We start from the raw sequence: 19,836 nt of genomic DNA on the forward strand, positions 1-19,836 counted from the left end.
ACAAACCTGTTGAAACCCCAAAACTCGAGAGAAGAGGAAGTCATCGGCAGCTGCGTGTCCCTCATGTCTTCAGGACGTCCCACCCTCCGCGGGTCTACATGTCACAGGACAGCCTGTGACAACGCACTGGGGATCTGGGCGGTTTCCTGATCAGAAGGACATGGGGAGGGTGCCAAGGGCAAGGGCACACCTGCTACGGTGTTTCTGATGGTCCCGGAAGAGGTCACCTCAAAGAGCTGGGATTGAAAACCGGCCACAAGGAAAGCAACAGGACGACGTCCCACCAGTGGTGAGTTTGCACCGACCCCTGAACGCGGAATCTAGAGTTCTGAAAGAAATCACATGTTTCTGAACCAGCTACATGGGGGAAAGAGCTTTGACGTTTGGTTCTGTCTTCACAGCAGCATTAGGACCCCCGCCACAGGTTTACCCTTCCCGACAAGACTGGCAGCACCTCTGTTTGTAGAGATCCAGCGAACACAAACTGAGATGCTTTACAAACATACAGTAGTGAGCTGTGTCCGAGCAGCCTCCTGCAAAAAAGAAAAAAAAACCAGACATCCATCGAACACACAGCTCATTAGAGACGGAGTTAAAAAAAAATTAAAAAGTAAAAAAAAACCTTTGAGTTTATGACAAGCCTACACTGCGATCCCAGAGTGAGGGGCAGAAACCGGGCTTGGATTTGCGGCCCAGGGAATACAGTCGGGGGGGCACTGTGACAGCGCCGGGTGAGGATGGGTGGGGACAGGTGGGGATGAGTGGGGATGGGTGGAGACGGGTGGGGATGGATGGGGACGGGTGGGGATGGATGGGGACAGGTGGGGATGAGTGGGGATGGGTGGGGACAGGTGGGGACGGGTGGGGATGGGTGGAGACAGGTGGGGACTTGTGGGGATGGATAGGGACGGTTGGGGGTGGGTGGGGACTTGTGGGGACGGATGGGGACGGGTAGAGACGGGTGGGGACTTGTGGGGATGGTTGGGGATGGGTGGGGACGGATGGGGATGGGTGGGGACGGGTGGGGATGGGTGGGGACAGATGGGGACGGATGGGGATGGGTGGGGACAGGTGGAGACAGGTGGGGACGGGTGGGGACTTGTGGGGATGGGTGGGGACGGGTGGGGAAAGGTGGGGACTGTTGGGGATGGATGAGGACGGGTGGGGATGGTTGGGGACAGTTGGGGATGGGTGGGGACTTGGGATGGATGGGGACGGTTGGGGACGGGTGGGGACTTGTGGGGACTTGTGGGGACAGGTGGGGATGGGTGGAGATGCTTGGGGATGGGTGGGGACTTGTGGGAATGGTTGGGGATGGGTGGGGACGGGTGGGGACGGATGGGGACAGGTGTGGATGGGTGGGGATGGGTGGGGACTTGTGGGGATGGTTGGGGACGGGTGGGGACAGATGGGGACGGGTGGGGACGGGTGGGGACGGGTCGCAGCTGTACTTGTGGGCAGCCCAGCATCATGGAGAGAGCTGTCCAATCACTACGTCTTACACCTGAAACTGTTGCAACGTCGTGCGTCAGCCGGGCTCAAATAAAAAAACATTGACAAGCAACCCCACTAGGCTTGGGTTAGGGGCACGGCCTGCACGAGAGCCAGAAGCACACGGGGCTCACTCCTCAGCCAGGCCCAGTGGCCCCCCCTGCTCTCCGGGCCTCCCGGCCCTTCTGGCCCACACTCGTCCTCTCAGTGCTGAGAACAGCGGGGGCGAGGAGCCCTTGGAAAACTGATAAAAGCGATGGACCTGCTCCCTAGCAAAATATATTTATGATGAAGTTTTGTAAAAATAAGATAATGATTGTAATATACATAATAATATAAAATATATGTGTATATGAACATATATAATATTATAAATAATATATATAATATCATATTATAATAATAATATAAACACCTATGTCAAATTTTGATTAAGGGGGGCACGTGTGGTGATGAGCCCGGGGTGTTTTACACAAGTCGTGGATCGTTGAACACGACATCAAAAACTAATGATGGACTATATGCTGGCTAATTGGACATAATAATAAATTTTAAAAAATAGTAACAGGAAAAAAAGAAAAGAATCCCCATGGTAGCAGACGAGACCTCCCTCTGGGCAGAAGGGGAGTCCGTCAGGGCCAGGGCCACCGACACCCAGCCGGTTCTACCGAGAACGCCGAGGCCCACCCACAGCGAAGCTGCTCGTCTCCTAACGTCCCAGGATGTCCCCTGCGTCCCGAATGGCCGGTCAGCCGCGACGCCAGCGAGGTGAGCGCCCCCGGGGCCTGGCTGGGGCAGGGCTGCCGCCGTGGGGGCACCTGAGAGGGCTACGTACTGTCACAGAGGGGCCCCAGGCAGTGCCGCTGGGAAGCTGGTTTCTTCCTCTGCACACAGTGTGTCTCCGCCACAGGTCTGCAGCTCCTCGTGCGGACACACTCGACTCTCCGCGACTGGACGCCCCGGCCGCAGGCCGCCGTGCACGGCCTCCAGGGGCCTGCGCTCCAACACGCGTCACAAGCCCCCGACGAGCAGTTCCTCCTCAAGGTGGGTCTGAAGGAGAAAAAAAGGAAAAAACAAGGGAAAAAAACAAACAGTGGAAAACGGGAGAAGCAGGGCGTCACTTCTTGCGGGGATGAGCCTTCCAGCGAACTCTGTTTTCAGTACACTAAAGGCTTCCGGATTAGGACCCTATTCAGCAGGTGTATGATTTGCACGGCGCGTGGTTGGGGACGCAGTCGTGACAAGGACAGGCAAGCAAACCACATGTTTCCACTCACTTTCCACACCGAGTCAAGACACGCACCCCAAAGGATGCACTGTCCTGATAAGCCGGAGCAGGTCAGTTTAGGCAAGGAAGAGAGGAATGGCTCACAATCAGCTGCTTCAGATTTGCTAACAAACGTTCGGTTGTGTTTATCGAAGCACCTGGGGTAGATTTGGGTGTGAGAGTAAACGTGTGTGCGAGCGAGCTCGTCTGCGAAGGGACGGCGCTCTAACAGAGTTAGGCCACACCATGACTCACAGTCAGAGTCAATGAAGACTGTTTGGGGGCAGGGATCTATCTCTGGTTCCTCACCCTTTCAGACAGAACAGAGTTCTGACTTTGTGCCCTCTGACTTTGGAAGATACTTAGCCTAGAAGAGAGAGCCAGCTTGGTGGACCCACTTTGGGGAAAATGCCCTTGTTCCCTGTGGCAGGGGTCCTGGGAGATTTCTCTGTACTACCCGGGACTGTCTCCCACCCCACAGGCGACTGAAAGACAGCCCTAGCTTCACCAAGCTGGTTCAATAACTGTTTTTCTTCCAGGAATTTGGAAGTTGCTGGAACAAGACCTGTAAACATGAAGGCTGGAGCAGTGCTGGCCATATTCTGCCACACGGGCCAGAGAACTAGAAAAAAAAAATTCAGGAAAATAACAAAGAAGGAAGCAAAACACAGAGAGCTGCAGAGACCAGGGGGGCGGAAAAAAACCCCCAATGACTTCTCATTTCTTGCTCACAGTCCTTCCTGCGGTCTGATGGCATTCTCCCTTTGGATTCTTGGGGGCATTTTTGTGTTCCTGTAAGAGGCTCCTTACCAGCACACATGATCTATAAGGAGTGTAGGAATGCCACTGGAAATACAGTAAGATGGAGAAAACGTCATAACTTGAGCTGCTCCAGGGAGAAGTTATTACAAACAGCTGGAAGCAGTACTCTGAGTAGCCAGTAGGGGGAGACGCCATCAAAAGGTTTATTTGAACAACAGGGTCACACCAAACTATAGGATTTTACAAAGAAGAGGAGGGTAGCTTATTAATTACAGGGCTTTCGTTTTCCCCAGTGCGTATGAATCCTAGCGGCCAAAAGTGGAGTTGCTTTGGACAACCGAGCATAGACCCAGTACTCCTCAGCCATGCCCCCCATGCAGAGATGAGCTTTTTCTACTGAAAAAATTGAATATTCACAGAATACACAAAAAATGTATTTTAAAAGGATACCAAATTGTTGTGCACAAGTGTTGGGTGGTCCCGTCTTAATAAGAAATCGCCCACCTTTTATGCATGTCATTCCGAGTCAACTCTGTTGTTTCCAGCCCAAAGGACCCTAACTAACACGGCTACCTTCTGTTCTGATGGAAGGTAGGGCCACTGGGAAGTCAGAAGGAGCGACAGAGCTTATGAAAGAGGAGAGGACACAGGGGGCTAGAGACCAATGCTGCAGCTGCAGATCCAGAGGCTGGTCATTGAGGACCTAGTGAAAGAAAGGTCGGTCGGTCCAGCAAAGAGCATCTCACTTCCTCCTGGCCAGGGACAGGACTGGGGACGGGGACGCCCCAGCTAGGGGGACACACTCTGGGCACCAGCACTGTGCACACGTGTGCATGCGCGGCTCACATGCTCTCCTGTCTAAAACATGAAAGCGGACACGGCACCAAAAAGCACAAAGTCCCCGTTTCTCCTAGTCTCCCCAATGTCTCATCGCTGTTCAGTCGAACTCCTCTCCTACCTCAGACCACCCCTTTCCCCATCAGCCAGATGCAACCACAGACTCCAGCGGACAGATTCCGAGCCTGACCATCATCCCAAGGGCCCGGCAGCTTTAAAGAGATGCAGATGGCCAGGCTCCACTCCCAAAGATTCCCATTCATGCAGTCCCAGGCAAGGACCGACCATCCTTACTGTAAAGAAACGTCCCAGATAATTCTGAGGAATCACCGCTTTGGAAGCAAACTCCCTGTGTCTGGAAGCGCTGCCTCGGGGCCCCGAGTTGTATGTGTGCTGCGCTCCCCGGCTAATTCGCACCCTCTCTGGCACACTTCCACGCCCCCCAGGCCCCTCCCAGGGAATCTTTCTTCTTCTATTTCTTTTAAACATTTTGATGTTTTCAGTTCATCTCTTTTTCTTTTTCTTTTTTTTAAAGATTTTATTTATTTATTTGAGCGAGAGCTCGAACACAAGCAGGGGGGAGGGGCAGAGGGAGAGGGAGAAGCAGGCTCTCCGTGGAGCAGGGAGCCCGATGTGGGGCTCGATCCCAGGACCCTGGGATCATGACCTGAGCCGAAGGCAGACGCTTAACTGACTGAGCCACCCAGGAGCCCCCACATCTCTTTCTCTAAAGCCCCATTTGGCCATGTATTGAGCCTCCTGATAGATCCTTCCATGCTTCTATCCTCTCCACTATATTTCTGCTTCTTGTTTTCGCTGCCAGTGGTTAGAAAGCATGTGGCACGTCCAGTGTGGGTCCTGAAGGAAGGACACCGTGGCTGGAGCGCCAAGAGTGAGCGGGTGTGAGGTTTGGGATGCGGCTGTGAAGGGAGGGAAGAGGGGTGCCTGGGGGGCTCAGTTGGTTGAGTGTGTGAATCTTGATTTCAGCTCAGGTGGTGGTCTTGGGGTCGTGGGATCGAGCCCCATGTCTGACTCCTCGCTCAACAGGGAGTCTGTTTGGTGGCGCCTGGGTGGCTCAGTCGTTAAGCGTCTGCCTTCGGCTCAGGTCATGATCCCAGAGTCCTGGGATCGAGCCCCGCATCGGGCTCCCTGCTCTGTGGGAAGCCTGCTTCTCCCTCTCCCACTCCCCCTGCTTGTGTTCTCTCTCTCGCTGTGTATCTCTCTCTGTCAAATAAATAAACAAAATCTTTAAAAAAAATAAAATAAAAAAAAAAAAAAAAAAAAAACAGGGAGTCTGTTTGAGATTCTCTCTCTCTCTCCCTCTGCCTCTCCCCCATGGTTTCCCTCTCTCTCTAATCTCTCTTCTCTAAAAATAAATAAATAAATTCTTTAAAAAATAAATAAATAAAGGGAGGGAAGTGTTTACCGTGTGGCATTTTCTAGGTCACATTACAGACTTTGGTCACCCTTCTTCCAAAGAGCAAGTGAGGTCTCTAAAGTGGTGGTGGTGGTATGATCAGATTTGATTTTGGAAAGGACCGCTCAGGCTGGGATGGCTTGGCTACAGGTAATTGTGGTAGAGATGGAAAAAATGTAGATGGGTTTGAGAAAATATTACAAGGAGCCAAAAGGTATATAAAAAGTTATCAGAGGGGCACCTGGGTGGCTCAGTCGGTTGAGCGTCTGACTCTTGATTTGGGCTCAGGTCATGATCTCAGGGCCGTGAGACTGAACCCTGTGTTGGGCTCCACGCTGAGGGGGAATCTGCTTAATATTCTCTCTCACCCTCTGTCTCTGCCCCTCCCCTCTGCTTGCGAGCATGTGCATGTGCTGTCCCTCCCTCGCTCACTCTCTCTAAAAAAAAAAAGTAATCAGAAAAGTACAAATTACAATAGGATGTAATTTTTCACCCTGCAGATGGGCAAAATTTTTAAAGACTGAAAACCCATATAATGTTCATGAAAAGGTTAAATGTCCATGAGCAGTGGAATGAGGTAATAATGTTAAATCCAACAATGAAAAAGAGCAAAGTGAATCTTAGGTACTAAGATGGGGAAAAAGTCTATAATGTATTGATAAGGAGAAAAAGCAAGTTTCGGAAAAGTACATCAAGTATGTTAAAAAAGAAAGCTCAGTCCACATACGCGTTTGTGTCGGAAGTCTATCTTTGAGAATGCAAAGTGAAACATCTGGGGTGATCCATGTCAGTCTGTGTGTGGTCTCTATCTCCTCAGCAAAAGACAAAACTAGGTTGTCTATTGAGAAGGAGGGCAGCAGTTCCATTTTCCACTTGAGGAAAATAGTTCTGGCTTGAGTTGTGTTGTGGGGAATAGGAAACACAGAAGATTCTACATTGCCAAACCCTACTGAAGGCTCAAAATGGAAACTGAGCCAACTGTCAAGGTCATCTCATTTTCTCTGGCAACACTCCGGGTAGGGAGGAGGGAAAGGGAGCCATATCTCGAGCATCTTCTATGACCCAGGCTGCTTAGGTGCTTTCACACTAAGCCAACTACTCGAAACCTCCCAACCATAATTTTACGTGGACAGTAATACCCCGTTTTGCAGATCAGAAGGCTGGGTAGCCCGGGTCACACAGGAAGAGAGTGGGAGAATTCCACATTCCCTCATTAGTGTGCTTTCTGGCTCTCTCCCCACGTCCTGCTGGCTGGGGCGCGCTCCTCTGGGACGGCGGAGTCGCCAGGCAGAAGGAGCCCGGGTCTCAGGGTGACCTCATGGAACAACGCCCTCTACCCCAAACCGAGCACCAGCTTTGACTCCTACACAAGAGAAAAGCAAACTCTTTTCGAGTTTAAGCCCCTTTGCGAGGTAAAAGCTTGTTTCATTCTCTGCTACACCGCTGTGGGAAGATCTTCATCAAAACAGTTTCTAGGGGTGCCTGGGTGGCTCAGTTGGTTAAGCGTCTGCCTTCAGCTCTGGTCATGATCCCAGGGTCCTGGGATCGAGCCCCGCATCGGGCTCCCTGCTCAGCAGCGAGTTTGCTTCTCCCTCTCCTTCTATGCTCTCTCTCTCTCATGCTCTCTCTCAAGTAAATAAATAAAATCTTAAAAAAAAAAAAAAACAGTTTCTAGACAGAGGAATATAGCAATCCACTGAAAACATTAGGAAGACTTAATCTGTAAACTTAAATATCATTAGGCTTGACCAGCTTTGTATATAGAGGGAAAAATATCTGTCCTCAATGCTACTTTTTTTCTCTTTGGGGTGTCCCTCTCTAAATATGTTTAATGCCCAAATAACTTGTAATTATAGTAGTGCATATTAATTAATATTTCAGTATAATGTATACTGTCGAGGATGGTACTATAAGAAATCATCATTGGATAGGAACTGTCAGTTGTGAAAGGCAGGGGACAGGAGAAGTCATCCCATTTTCAGGCAGTCACAACGACGGACTGAGGCAAGAGAGGGCTCTGGGCCGAGTGAGTACCTCCTTCTGTCATCACAGCGGGGGTCAGAGCTGTTGTGATGTTGACAAACTGCATGCTGCCGCTGCATCCTCCCAGTGCGACCCAGGCAACGTGCTGGACACTGGAACAGAAGCACAGCGCAGCATAAACAACCTGTGAGCTCACGCATGCCCTGGTACCAAGGTCATGCACTGAGGGGGGGCTGGTGGTCCCCAGGGGAAGTCAGGGAGGATGGGAGTGCAGCTCTCAGGACCACACAGCCCTCCCTCAGAGCCAGGAAGATACCTGAGCATCTTCCTCCTCCTCTTCCCCCTCCAGCCCCCCGAAACTTAGACCATCTCTGGGGAGAAGGGAAAAGGACGGGGCCAGTCTGTAATTGACAGGGCTTCGGTCCAGAAATGACATTGCTTAAAACCATAAGCAACTGCCAACTTTGGGTTTTCCTGCTCTGAGCATAAGTGGAGGCCTGTGAGTTAAGGTGAGTTCAATTAAAGAAAAAAATTTTTTTCTGACATGGGGTTCTTACATTTTCATGTAGTCATAATACATATTAATTTTTCCTTATACTCTGTTTAATGCTTGAAAAGGCCTTTCCCATCACACTGGTTCTATTTTCATTCACCTTCCCAGTCACGTCCTTTGTAGCACAAAAGCTTTTAATTTTTACATTGCCCAATGTATCTGTTTTTGTTGTTGTAGCTTGTGTTTTTGGTGTCATATCTAAAAAACCATTTCCTAATCCAAGGCATGACGATTTATGTCTACATTTCTTCCAAGAGCTTTATAGTTTTAGCTCTTAAATTTAGGTCTTTGATCCACTTTGAGTTAATTTTTTGCATATGGCATAAGCTAGGGTCCAACTTCATTTTTCTGTGTGTGTGGATATCCAGTTGTCCGGCACCATTTGTCAAAGAGATTATTCTTTCTCCAATGAATGGTCTTGTCACCCTTGTATGAAACCAACTGACACAGATCTAGAAATTTCTCTCTCGACCTTAAATTCTATTCCAGCAACCTATATGTCTGTCCCCTGTCAGCACCACGCTGTCTTGATTACTACAGCTCTGTAGTAAGTTTGGAAACCAACAAGTTGGAGCCCTCCAACCTTGTTCTTTTTTCAAGATTGATTTGGTTATTCTGGGTCCTTTATATTTCCATATGAATTTTAGGATCAGCTTGTCAATTTCTGCAGAGAATCCAGCTGGGATTTTTACGGGGATTGTGTTAAATCTGTAGATCAATTAGGAAAGCATGGTCAGCTTAACATTAAGTGATCTGATCCATAAATATGGGATGTCTTTCCATTCATTTAGATCTTCTCTAATTTCTTTAAAAAACCTATTGTAGTTTAACACTATTTTCTTAAACGATTCTTCCGTTTTGGTTAATTACCATTGAACTTTAAACCCACTTAACACGGGTCTGTCCTCTCATTTCACTGCATGACTCAGGGTTACTCCTGCACCAACATTACATTATTTTACTTACATCAGATAACACCAGCTAAAGAAGGTCTGTCCACCCCTCTAAAAGTTGTCTTTCCTAAAAATTTCCTGTGCTCATTTGTTCTCCCACATGAATGTCAGAATTACCTTAAGTTCCAAAAAAAGAATTCTACTGTAGCCTTTGTTGGAATTCTATTACATGTTTCAGTTCATTTAAGGGAGCAGACATCTTTACAGTACGGAGAATACCTTTATTTGTCCTACTTTTTCTTTACGTGTTTCAACAGTGTGTTCTATTTCTCTTTACGGGTTCTGTTTTGGTTAATTTTATGTGTCAGCTTGGCTAGGCCATGGTGTGCCCAGATATGTGGCCAAGCAGTATTCCAAGCGCTTCTGGGAGGATGTTTCTGGAGGAGATTAACATTTAAATCAGTACTCGAGGGAAAGCAGATTGTTCTCTCTAATGTGGGTGGGCCTCACCCAATCAGTTGATGGGCTGAATAGGCCCCAAAAAAGGAAGAGGGAATTCCTCCCCAAGTAAAAGGGAATTCCTCCTGACTGACTGTCTTTGAACTGGGATATTGGCTTTTTCCTGCTTTTGGACTTGAACTGAAACACTGGCTCTTCCTGGGTCTGTAGCCTGTTGGCTTCTGAGCTGGAATGACACACTCAGCCGTCCTGGATCTTCCAGCTTCCTGACTCACCCTGCGGCTCTTGAGACTTGTCAGCCTCCATAACTGCATTAACTCATTAACTCATGCACACACACAGACACACACACACCCCAACACCCTATTGGTTCTGTTGCCCTGGAGGACCCTGGCTAATACAGATATATAGATTTTGGTCCTAATCTTAGAACAAATATCTAAAACTGTGTTAGTGGCTCTGGAACTGGGTGATGGGTAGAGGTTGGAAGAGTTTTGAGGTACATGCCAGAAAAAGCTAGACTACCTTGAAGGGCACGTTGTTAGTAATGCGAACATTTAAGAGGACTCTGATGAGGTTTCAGGTAGAAGTAAGGAACATGCTTACTGGGAACTGAAGGAAAGGCAATCGTCCTTCTCAAATGGCAAAAACTTGGGGCACTTGGGTGGCTCAGTTGGTTGAGCTTCCAACTCTTGGTTTCAGCTCAGATCATGATCTCAGGGTCATGAGATCGAGCCCCGAGTTGGGCTCTGTGCTCACTGGGGAGTCTGCTTGAGATTCTCTCTCTCCCTCTCCCCCCCTTCCCCCACTCACACTCTTTCTCTCTCTCTAATAAATAAATAAATCTTAAAAAAAAAATAAATAAAATGGCAAAAACTTGGCCGAATTGTGTTCTAGTGTTTTGTGGATGATAGAACTTGCAAGTGATGAAACTGGATATTTCACCGGGGAGATTTCTAAGCAAAGTGTTCAGGGTGCCACCTGGCTTCCCCTTAGTGCTTACAGCAGAACATGAGTGGACAGATAAACTGAAGGAATCATTAAACAAAAAGGAATCATAACTGGAGGATTCGGAAAATTCTCAGTCCATCCATATTTCAAAGAATGAGAAAGTATGTTCTGGAAGGAACACGAATGGTGTGGCTGGACAATCACTCCATAAGGAGATTCCCCATGGAGTTAATCAGCCATCCCAGCAGAAGCCAGGAATAGAGATAGGATTGTACCAGGAGAGACACTGAAGGGACCCAGTTAAGGAAGGCTTTAGAAACTGTGGATTCTACAGGATGGGATAAAGCCATTCAGCTGCAAACATGCTTTATCCTTCAGGAAGAGGGAAGAACGACCCCAGATTCAGAGCTCACCAGGGATGCTGCTCCTAGGACAGGCCCCAGGGGAGGGGAGGCTGTTCCCTCGATTTCCGCGGGCCCCGCTGGCCCTGCCTAGTGCTTCAGGAGCAGGGCCCCTCCAAAGAGCCACGTGGGAAAGGCTGCTCTCTAGGGCCATGGGGCAATGCCGCTGCCCTGGTGGGTCTGGAGGGCAGAGCGTCAAGCCAAAGAGGATTATTCTCCAAGTGTTAGGATCTAATGGAATTAGTCCTGCTAAATTTTGGACTTGACTGGGACCCACCGCACGTTTCCTCTTCTGATTTCTCTGGTTTGGAAAGGGAACGTCTGTCCTCTGCTTGTTGCATCACTGTATTTTGGAAGTATGTAACTTGTCTGCCTTCACAGGTTCACAGGGAGAGAGGAATTCTGCGTCAGGACGGCTCACTTCTTACCCATTCCTAATTTAGATGACATTTGGTGAGACTTTGGATTTGAATTGAGGACAGAATGGGTCAAGACTTCTAAGGATATTGGGATGGGATGAATGTACTTTGTATACAAGAAGGACATGAATTTAGGGGAGGGGGGCAGAGGGCGGAATGTTATGGACCAAACTGTGTCCCCTCAAAATTTGTATGTGGTAGCCCTAACCCCCATTGTGACTGTATTTGGGGACAGGTTCTATAAGGAGGTATTAACAGTGAAATGCTGTCATAAAGGTGGGGCCTTAAGCTGCCAGGAATAGTGTCCTTACAAGAAGAGGAAGAGACACCAGAAGTCTCTCTCTCTCTCTCTCTCAGTCTCTCTCTGCACAGAGAAGAGCCCATGTGAGGACCCAGTGAGAAGGCAGCTGTCTTTAAGAGGGAAAGTGAGGTCTTACAAAACCAACCCTGACAGAACCTTGACCTTGGACTTCCAGCCTCCAGAACTGTGAGAAAATAAATTTTTGCTCTCCGCGGCACCCAGTCTGTGGTATTTTGTTACAGGGCAGCCCTAGTAGACTAATTAGGTTCCTAGACATTTCTTTAAACTTTTTTTTCCCAAATATTTTTTATTTATAATGTTGTTCAAGGTGGCGTTTGGGATACGGGCTATGAGACTTCTGTGCCCATATTACTAATGATCCTCTGCTCCCTTCTCGAAGCCTGCTCTTACTCCTTCTGCCCCAGACCAGCCAATCGTGGAACTTCTGTCACTGAGCTACTCTATTCAAAGAATCCAACTTTGGTTCACCTTTATATTGGGAGACAGAGACACCGTGATTTCCAGATCTAATCCTTGAGGTCAGACACATCCATTCGCTTCAGAGATCAATCAGATGTTTCCCCCCAAATTAAAAAAAAAAAAGAAAAACATATGATTACATTACTGTCAAAGCACTAGATTTGTCCGCTGTACCTGGCCCCCTGGCTCAACGACCCCCTGGCCACAAGGATGAGCGGAACACGGCCTTCTTCCCGGAGGCCGCTCCCTGGGAGCACACGCTCTCGGAGACATCACCTGCCTGGCGCCGCTGGCTGTCGTGCGTTTGCAGGTCACTTGCCGACTGTGGGACCCTTCACCGCAAGACACAGAGCACGCGGACCACGCACTCGTGAACCACCTGGGAATAAAAACGACAGCAGCTCAGTGAGGACCGGAATGTCAGCCCCTGCAGGGAGTGTCTTGAACATCGATCCTAACATTGTGACCGTCTGGGGGCTGTCACATGTCTCGAGGGGAATGAACCGCAGCGCCGATAACTCCTGGCTCTCTTCTCAGATTTCCTTTTTGTTCAGGGGAGCGACAGAATTACCAGGGAGAGACAAGGAACACAGGGGTGGGGTCGGGCCGTCTGCAAGGATATGAGAGCTGGCACTTGCGGGGCCCCAGAGAGCACAGCTAGGGGAAAATTAGGTGGAAATCTCAAAAAGGTGGATTGCAGCTCACTGAAACCAAAGGAAAGAAAATATTTTTAAAGCACCTATGTGCTATTTGCTCTGGGAGATATTTACATGTTATTCCCATTCTTTGTAGGGAAGAAACCGATGTCCAAAGGGGTAGATAAGTCGGTTACGGTCACATAACCACAAGCCAACAGAGCTGGGGTTGGATTCTGGGTTTATCTGACCCTAAGTTCCCACTTTCATGACAGAGAACGCTCGGAGCTGGACACCTTTGGGATACTGAGTGCTCTATCACGGAGGATGTTCAAGCTCTGCTGGGATCCTACCGAGCAGGGGCTCCTAACCTGAGCTCTAGGGTGCTCCAAGAGACCGCGGACCTGGGCGGGCAAAGAATTACCTCTTCGTTGTCATTGAGCTACAAGTGAAATGTAGCGTTCCTTTAGTTATAAAAATGTCAGCCAGAAAATACAGTAGTATTAGCCCTGTCTGTGATTTTGTTACCAATGGAGACCATAGATATTTTTACATGACCTTACAATTGTGGAAGGCATCTCAAAAAGTTATTTATCACCACTTCAAAATTAACATACTGCTCGATATTAGTGTATCAACAGAGAGGCAAATCTATTACCGTATCATCATTTTTCAACATGATGATGCTGTACTTCAATGTTGCTGGTTTCGTGATCGAATGTATTCTATTTTACAGATTTAAAACCCTCATCCTGGGAAGGGATCCCCAGGCTTCTCCAGACAACCAGAGGCGTCCACAGCATAGAGAGATGAAGGACCCTCAGTGCGAGAGCCCTAGGGTTACAAGACCTCAAGGTGTCTCTCGTAGGTGTGAAAGTAGATGGCCGCTCATCCTAGGCACGTGCACAGCTGGAGAATATGTAATAAACACGGCAGCCGATACATTTGTTTCCACTTTGTAAGAATCAAGAATTGGCATAACCAGCTCCCCCGAGTTACTGTAGCATCAGTTCGCTGCTTCTCCAGGGACAGATGACTCAGCGCAGACCTTCCTCTGAAGCACAGGACGGGTACCGAGAGACGTGTCAGCCACCAACAGCCACAGCCTTGCGAGAACATGCTCCCAGGTATCTGCTTTGTTTGCCAGGGTGACCCTGTCTCCTACTCCTCTCCAAGGCCCAGTCAGCAGATTAGTGTGGGCATTTGAGCGAGGGCAGCGAACTCTCTAACGAAGTATCCATCTCACAGTCGTGCTCCAGAAATGCTACTGTTATTATTATTTTTATTTTATTTTATTTTACTGGGGATTATGGTGCCATTTGGTCAGTTACCTGCTAGGGACTCTGTGATTCAATCATTCATTCGTTCACTCCACACATATCTGTGGAGGGTGCATAATGGGGGCAGAGATTGTGCTAAGTGCTGGGAATAAAGTGTTCTGCAAACAGCTGTGGATTTACCCTCTTGGGCTGGACAGTCTAGCGTGAGACAGACCATGGTAAGAGCTATGAACATGAATGATAACAAATTATGAAACACATACAGCACAGGGGCCTGGCTGAGCTTGGAGGGGAAGGTTAGGGATAGTTTCCCTGAAAAGAAATGAACAGAAATAACTAAGTGGAAAGAGAGGGAACAGTGTTCTAGGCAGAGGGAACAGCATGTGCAAAGGCTCTGAGTTGGGAGAAAGACACATCTCAGAGACAAAAAGACAGCATGGAGTGGAGATCAGATAACCAGGCTGGGACAGAATGGCAGCCTGAGGCACAAGCCCGGAGGGACTTCTGTTCTCTCGCTCCAGAATTCAGTCAGGCAGCAAATACTCACTGAGCACTAGTGTGTGTGAGGCCCTGGTTTAGACACCGGGGTGAACAAAATGAGCGAGACAGATGTGCTCCCAGTGCTAGGGATTTTTGGCCTTTGTCAAAGTGTTTGAAAGGTTTTAAACAAAGAGGCATCTCAGTGAATTTGTGTTTCAAAGACGACTCTGTTTACACATGGGATGAGCACTCTAGGGAGGGAGACAGGAATCAGGAGGATCCTGGAGCCGTCCACATGAGGAACCTGATGGTGTGAGCTCCCAGGGGAACGGAGGAACTAGACAAGAATGGATGGAAGTGAGAGAAACAGGGGCGTCTGGGATGCAGTCACTGGATCTGGAGGCCTGGGGACAGACCAGGTTTGGTGGAGATCATGAGTTTGATTTTGGACATTTTTAAATTATTGATTTCTATCTATTACCTAGAAAGGTTATGAATGGTTTTGACCTCTGGGGTGGAATCTAAGGAATGGCATTTTGAACGGGACCTCCAGTGATGCTGGCCCTCTGCGCCATCTCGAGGCAAACCCATGGGACCAGCTCTACTAAGGACCAGATAGCCCTGTGAGTGTAGGAAACAGATGTGGGTAGGGGTCAAGAGCAGAGGCTCTGAACACAGATGATCTCGATTTGAATTCTGGCCCTTGTAACTGGGCAGCTTCAGGGTGCTTTCCCACCTGTGAAATAGGAAGCTAACAACATGTACCTCCAAGGTGATGGTGAAGTGGTCCACGTAAGCACTTAGCAGAATGCCCGATGCAGAGTGCACACTGTACATACCACAGTGATTGCATTGGGAAATCCAAATTACCTTCCAAATTGCCTTCTAACCCGAGCAAAAACCTGGTACTGATACGAAGAGTGACCACACGTACCTTGAGGGGCAGTCCCGGATGTTACAGGGCTGAAACCCAGCCAGCGGCTTCGGGAGGTGTTGGCAAAAGGCCTCACTCACTTCCTGCCCGTTGGCCATCACACACTGGGGTCTCTGGACTCGGGCTCCCAAGTGGCCGCAGGTGGCAGAACAATGTGTCCAGTTACCGAGCTCCCAAAAAGGCTCTGCAGAAAGGAAATGAAATGTCATGACAGCCCTGAATGAGATATGATGATGGGGCTGGAAGGGACATGGCCACAGACCACCAGGAGCTGTTTTCTGGTTGGCTGCCCATCTGCTTCTTTGAGAAGCACTCGGAGAGTACGCCGTCACCTAGTGGAAGGCCTCCTTTACATTTCATGTTTCCTCCACTGACTTATTGTCCTCACTGGTGGGAATGGTGGCCAGCTTGGGGCCCTTGGACCACAGTCTGGGAGAGGTGCTATTGGAGGCCAGCTGGACTTGCCAGAAAAATCCCAGAAAGAGGGAGGAGGTGCTCCGTGCAGTGGGCTGGCTCCTCAGCATTCTCCGAGCAGAGCCAAGAGGACGAGAGAGGAGGGTGTCTCCAGGGGATGCTCTCACAGGTTCTATTTCTCAAATGTGGGCCAGGCGGAGAAATGAAAGGCCGTTTAGCAGGGACCAGGGATTAAGCAGTGAGGTTAAAAATGCATTTCATTCCATTCTTACTTTTCCATTAATTCTTATCTAAACTTCAGCTTACTCCTGGAACTGCATAAATAATTTGTCATGGAGACATCTGGGAAGGTAAAAATGAGAGTTTCCTTTAGCAAAGTTGAAGCTGACCACCTCCAGTAATTATGGCTTTTTAATTTCAGTCTTCATTCCAAACAGCCTTTCCCTTCCTTTTTGACACTTGGTAAAAAGATGAGGTACAACACGATGATGACAGATTTGTGTGACCACAGAAGGTGCCAGATTTTCCCGTCACAATCACAAGTAATTGACAGCTACCAGCTGTGTCCACAGACGCCCTCACAGAGCAGGCGATTTCTTTAACTTACTGTTTTCCAGATTTTCCTTCTGATCTCTGAATTTTTGTCTTAAGTTGCATATGGCATCCTCTGCAATGCAGAACTGTACATATTTTTAGTTGGGCCCCCAGGATTACAGTTTATTTGAAACCATTTTTTTTTTTAAATAGCTGGGTTTATGGAGAACTTCCCAGGTGAAGGGTACTGAATTTTAGATACTTGGCCATCAGTTTTTCACCTAATCCTTATGGCCATCCTGTGAATTAGACCAGTCTTATTTGCAGAAGTGGGAAAAAGCTAAGTGACTTGCTCAAGGTCCTTCATCTAGAACCCAAGACCGTCAAACTCCACATCTAACTCTTTCTACTATGCCACACTTCAAGGCAGAAAACACATATATTTCTTTAAAAACATGTGTGGTTTTTGTTTTAATTGAGGTGTCATTCACATACAATAAAATGCTCAGAAATCCGGTGTGCAGTTTTATGAGTTTTCACACTTGTATCTACTTTTGTAACCATGAACCACAGCAAGATATAAAACACTTCATCTCCCAGAAAGTTTCCTCCTAATTTGATCAACTTTAATCTTTAATTATTTTAATCCATTATTTTCATCTGAATTATTTTAATCAGTTCCCCTCCCCCACCCAGGCAATTCCTTGTTCATTTCCATCAGTACCCATTATTAGTGTCACCTGCTCTTGGCTTTCATTCATGTACTCTTTTGCACTTGCTTCACATAACATTTTTGAGATTCACCTGTATTACTGTGCATAGCCCATTCTCTTTTATTGAATAATATTCCATCATATGAATATACCATAGTTCATCTATTCTCCTTTGGGTGGCCATTAGGAAGTGAAGGCTGCTGTGAACATTCTTGTACAAATTTTTTTGTGAACAAGTTTTCACTTTTCTTGGGTAAATACCTGTGAGTGGAATTGCTGGATCAAAGGTAGGTGCATGCTTAGCCTTCTTAGAAACTACCACACAGTTTTCCAGAGTGGTTGTACCAGATTACACTCTTACCACCAATGCATACGAGTTTCAGTAGCTTCACGTCCTTAACCAAATCTGGCGTTGTCAGTCTTAGTTTTCACCATTCTAGTAAGCATGGAATCGTATCTCTTTGTGGGTTTAATTGTCATTTCCCTGATGCCATCTGTATATCTTCTTTTGTGAACTGTCTGTGCAAGTGTTTTGCCTGTTGTTTTGTGGGGGGGAGGGGAGAGTTCATTGTTGACTTGTAGAAGTTCTTTATATATTCTAGATATAAGTTCCTCAACAGACATATGTTTGGCCAATCTTCTTCTCAGCCTATGGGTAACCATCCATTTGCTCTCTGTTTTTAAAAGTGTGTTTTTTTATTTTTATTTTTTCTTTTTTTGTTAATTTGTTCCTTGAATTACATATGTGAGTGAGATCATATGGTATCTGTCTTTCTCTGTCTGACTTATTTCACTTAGTATTATACCCTCTAGGTCCATCCACATTGTGCAAATGGCGAGATTTCATTCTTTTTTATGGCTGAGTAATATTCCATTGTGTGTGTGTGTGTGTGTGTGTGTGTGTGTGTGTGTATCACATCTTCTTTATCCATTCATCTATTGATGGACACTTGGGTTGCTTCCATATCCTGGCTATTGTAAATAATGTTGGTATAAACATAGAGGTGCATATTTCTTTTCAAATTCCTATTTTTATTTTCTTTGGATGAATACCCAATAATGGAATTACTGGACCATATGGTAGTTCTATTTTTAAATTTTTGAGGAACCTCCATAGTGTTTTCCATAGTGGCTGTACCAATTTACCAATATTCCCACCAACAGTACACAAAAGTTTCTTTTTCCCCACATCCTCGCCAATACTTGCTATTTCTTGTCTTTTTGATTCTAGCCATTCTGACAGGTGGGCAGTGATACCTCACTGTGGTTTCCATTTCCCTAATGAGGAGTGATGTTGAGAATCTTTTCATGTGTCTGTTGGCCATCTGTATGTCTTCCTTGGAAAAATGTCTGCTCAAGTCCTCTGCCCATTTTAATCAGGTTATTTGTTATTTTGGTGCTGAGTTGTATAAGTTCTTTATATATTTTGCATATTAACCCCTTATCAGATATGTCATCTGCGACTATCTTCTCCCATTCGGTAGGTTGTCTTTTTGTCTTGTTGATTGTTTCCTTCACTGTGCAGAAGCTTTGTATTTTGATGTAGTCCTAATAGTTTATTTTAGCTTTTGTTTCCCTTGCCCGAGGATCCATATCTAGAAAAATGTTTCTACAGACAATGTCAGAGAGACAACTGCCTGTGCTCTCTTCCAGGATTTTTATGGTTTCAGGTTTCACAATTAGGTCTTTAATACATTTTGAGTTCATTTTTGTGTATAGTGTAAGAACGTGGTCGAGTTGCATTCTTTGCATTGTATGATCCTGGCACAAAAACAGACAGCTGGATCAATAGAATGGAACAGAAAACCCAGAAATAAACCCATGCTTATATGGTCAATTATCTTATGACAAAGGAAACCAGAATATACAATGGGGAAAAGACAGTCTCTTCAACCAATGGTGCTGGGGAAACAGGAATAAACTCTAGTCTTTACCTTGACCTTCAAAGCTCTGAATGATAGGGTCCTCAGCCACCTTCCAACTTCATTTCATACCCCCGCCCCACCTCTCCCCCACGGTGCCCCCATCACATGAATTTTCTTTGTGTTTCTTGACCACATTAAGCTTGTTCCCACTTTATGGTCCTTGCACACACTATTCCCTCTGCCATAAATGCTCCTTCTTCATCTTTGTGCATGGATGGCTCTATCTCATTGTTAAGGTCTGGGCTCAACTATCACCTCCTTAGAAGGCTTGTCCTGACTTTCTTCTCCAAAGTGGCTGCATGCAATCACTATGCTATCACCCTATTTTGTTTCCTTCATAGCACTTACCACAGGGAAATATATGTTTGTTTCCTTGTTTACTGTCCATCTCTCCTACTGGAATGCCAAGTCCATGAGGGTGAGGAGCTCTTCTGTCCTGCCCACTGCTGGGACAGGGCATGTTATAGATTAGGTACTCAAGAAGTATTTGGTCAATTAATAAAGGAGTGTCTTTGAAATGCTAAGGTAGGGATCCATTGAAGGTCTGGCATATTCCAGAATGTGTACACGTGTATGTGCAGGTGTGTGTGTGTGTGTGTGTGTGTGTGTGTGTGTGTGTGTAGGAGGTGGTCAAACAAGAAAGGCAGTGTTGATAAACCAAATGTTTAAATATTCCAAAGGCTTCAACTTTCCCAGCAGTTTCAGCC

General features: G+C 47.0%; 1 protein-coding gene across 3 annotated transcripts in view; it reads right to left on the bottom strand.

Moving 5' to 3' along the window:
* Window positions 1–394: 394 nt before the first annotated feature.
* ADAMTSL3 (ADAMTS like 3) overlaps window positions 395–19,836 on the bottom strand; it is a 344,500-nt gene continuing 325,058 nt past the window's right edge. For 2 of the 3 annotated variants that reach the window (XM_036072905.2, XM_036072904.2), the window contains 5 exons: window positions 15,544–15,727; window positions 12,389–12,593; window positions 7,809–7,909; window positions 2,327–2,541; window positions 395–533 (listed from right to left, as the gene is read on the bottom strand). In XM_036072905.2, the coding sequence (XP_035928798.2) occupies window positions 427–533; window positions 2,327–2,541; window positions 7,809–7,909; window positions 12,389–12,593; window positions 15,544–15,727 (812 nt within the window). In that variant the 3' untranslated portion in view covers window positions 395–426. Of the gene's footprint in view, window positions 534–2,326; window positions 2,542–7,808; window positions 7,910–12,388; window positions 12,594–15,543; window positions 15,728–19,836 lie in introns of those variants that run through there. The other variant, XM_078078809.1, reaches the window with a different exon arrangement.

The sequence above is a fragment of the Halichoerus grypus genome, chromosome 8 (assembly GCF_964656455.1).
Source record: "Halichoerus grypus chromosome 8, mHalGry1.hap1.1, whole genome shotgun sequence".
In the NCBI taxonomy this organism is placed as follows: Eukaryota; Metazoa; Chordata; class Mammalia; order Carnivora; family Phocidae; genus Halichoerus; species Halichoerus grypus.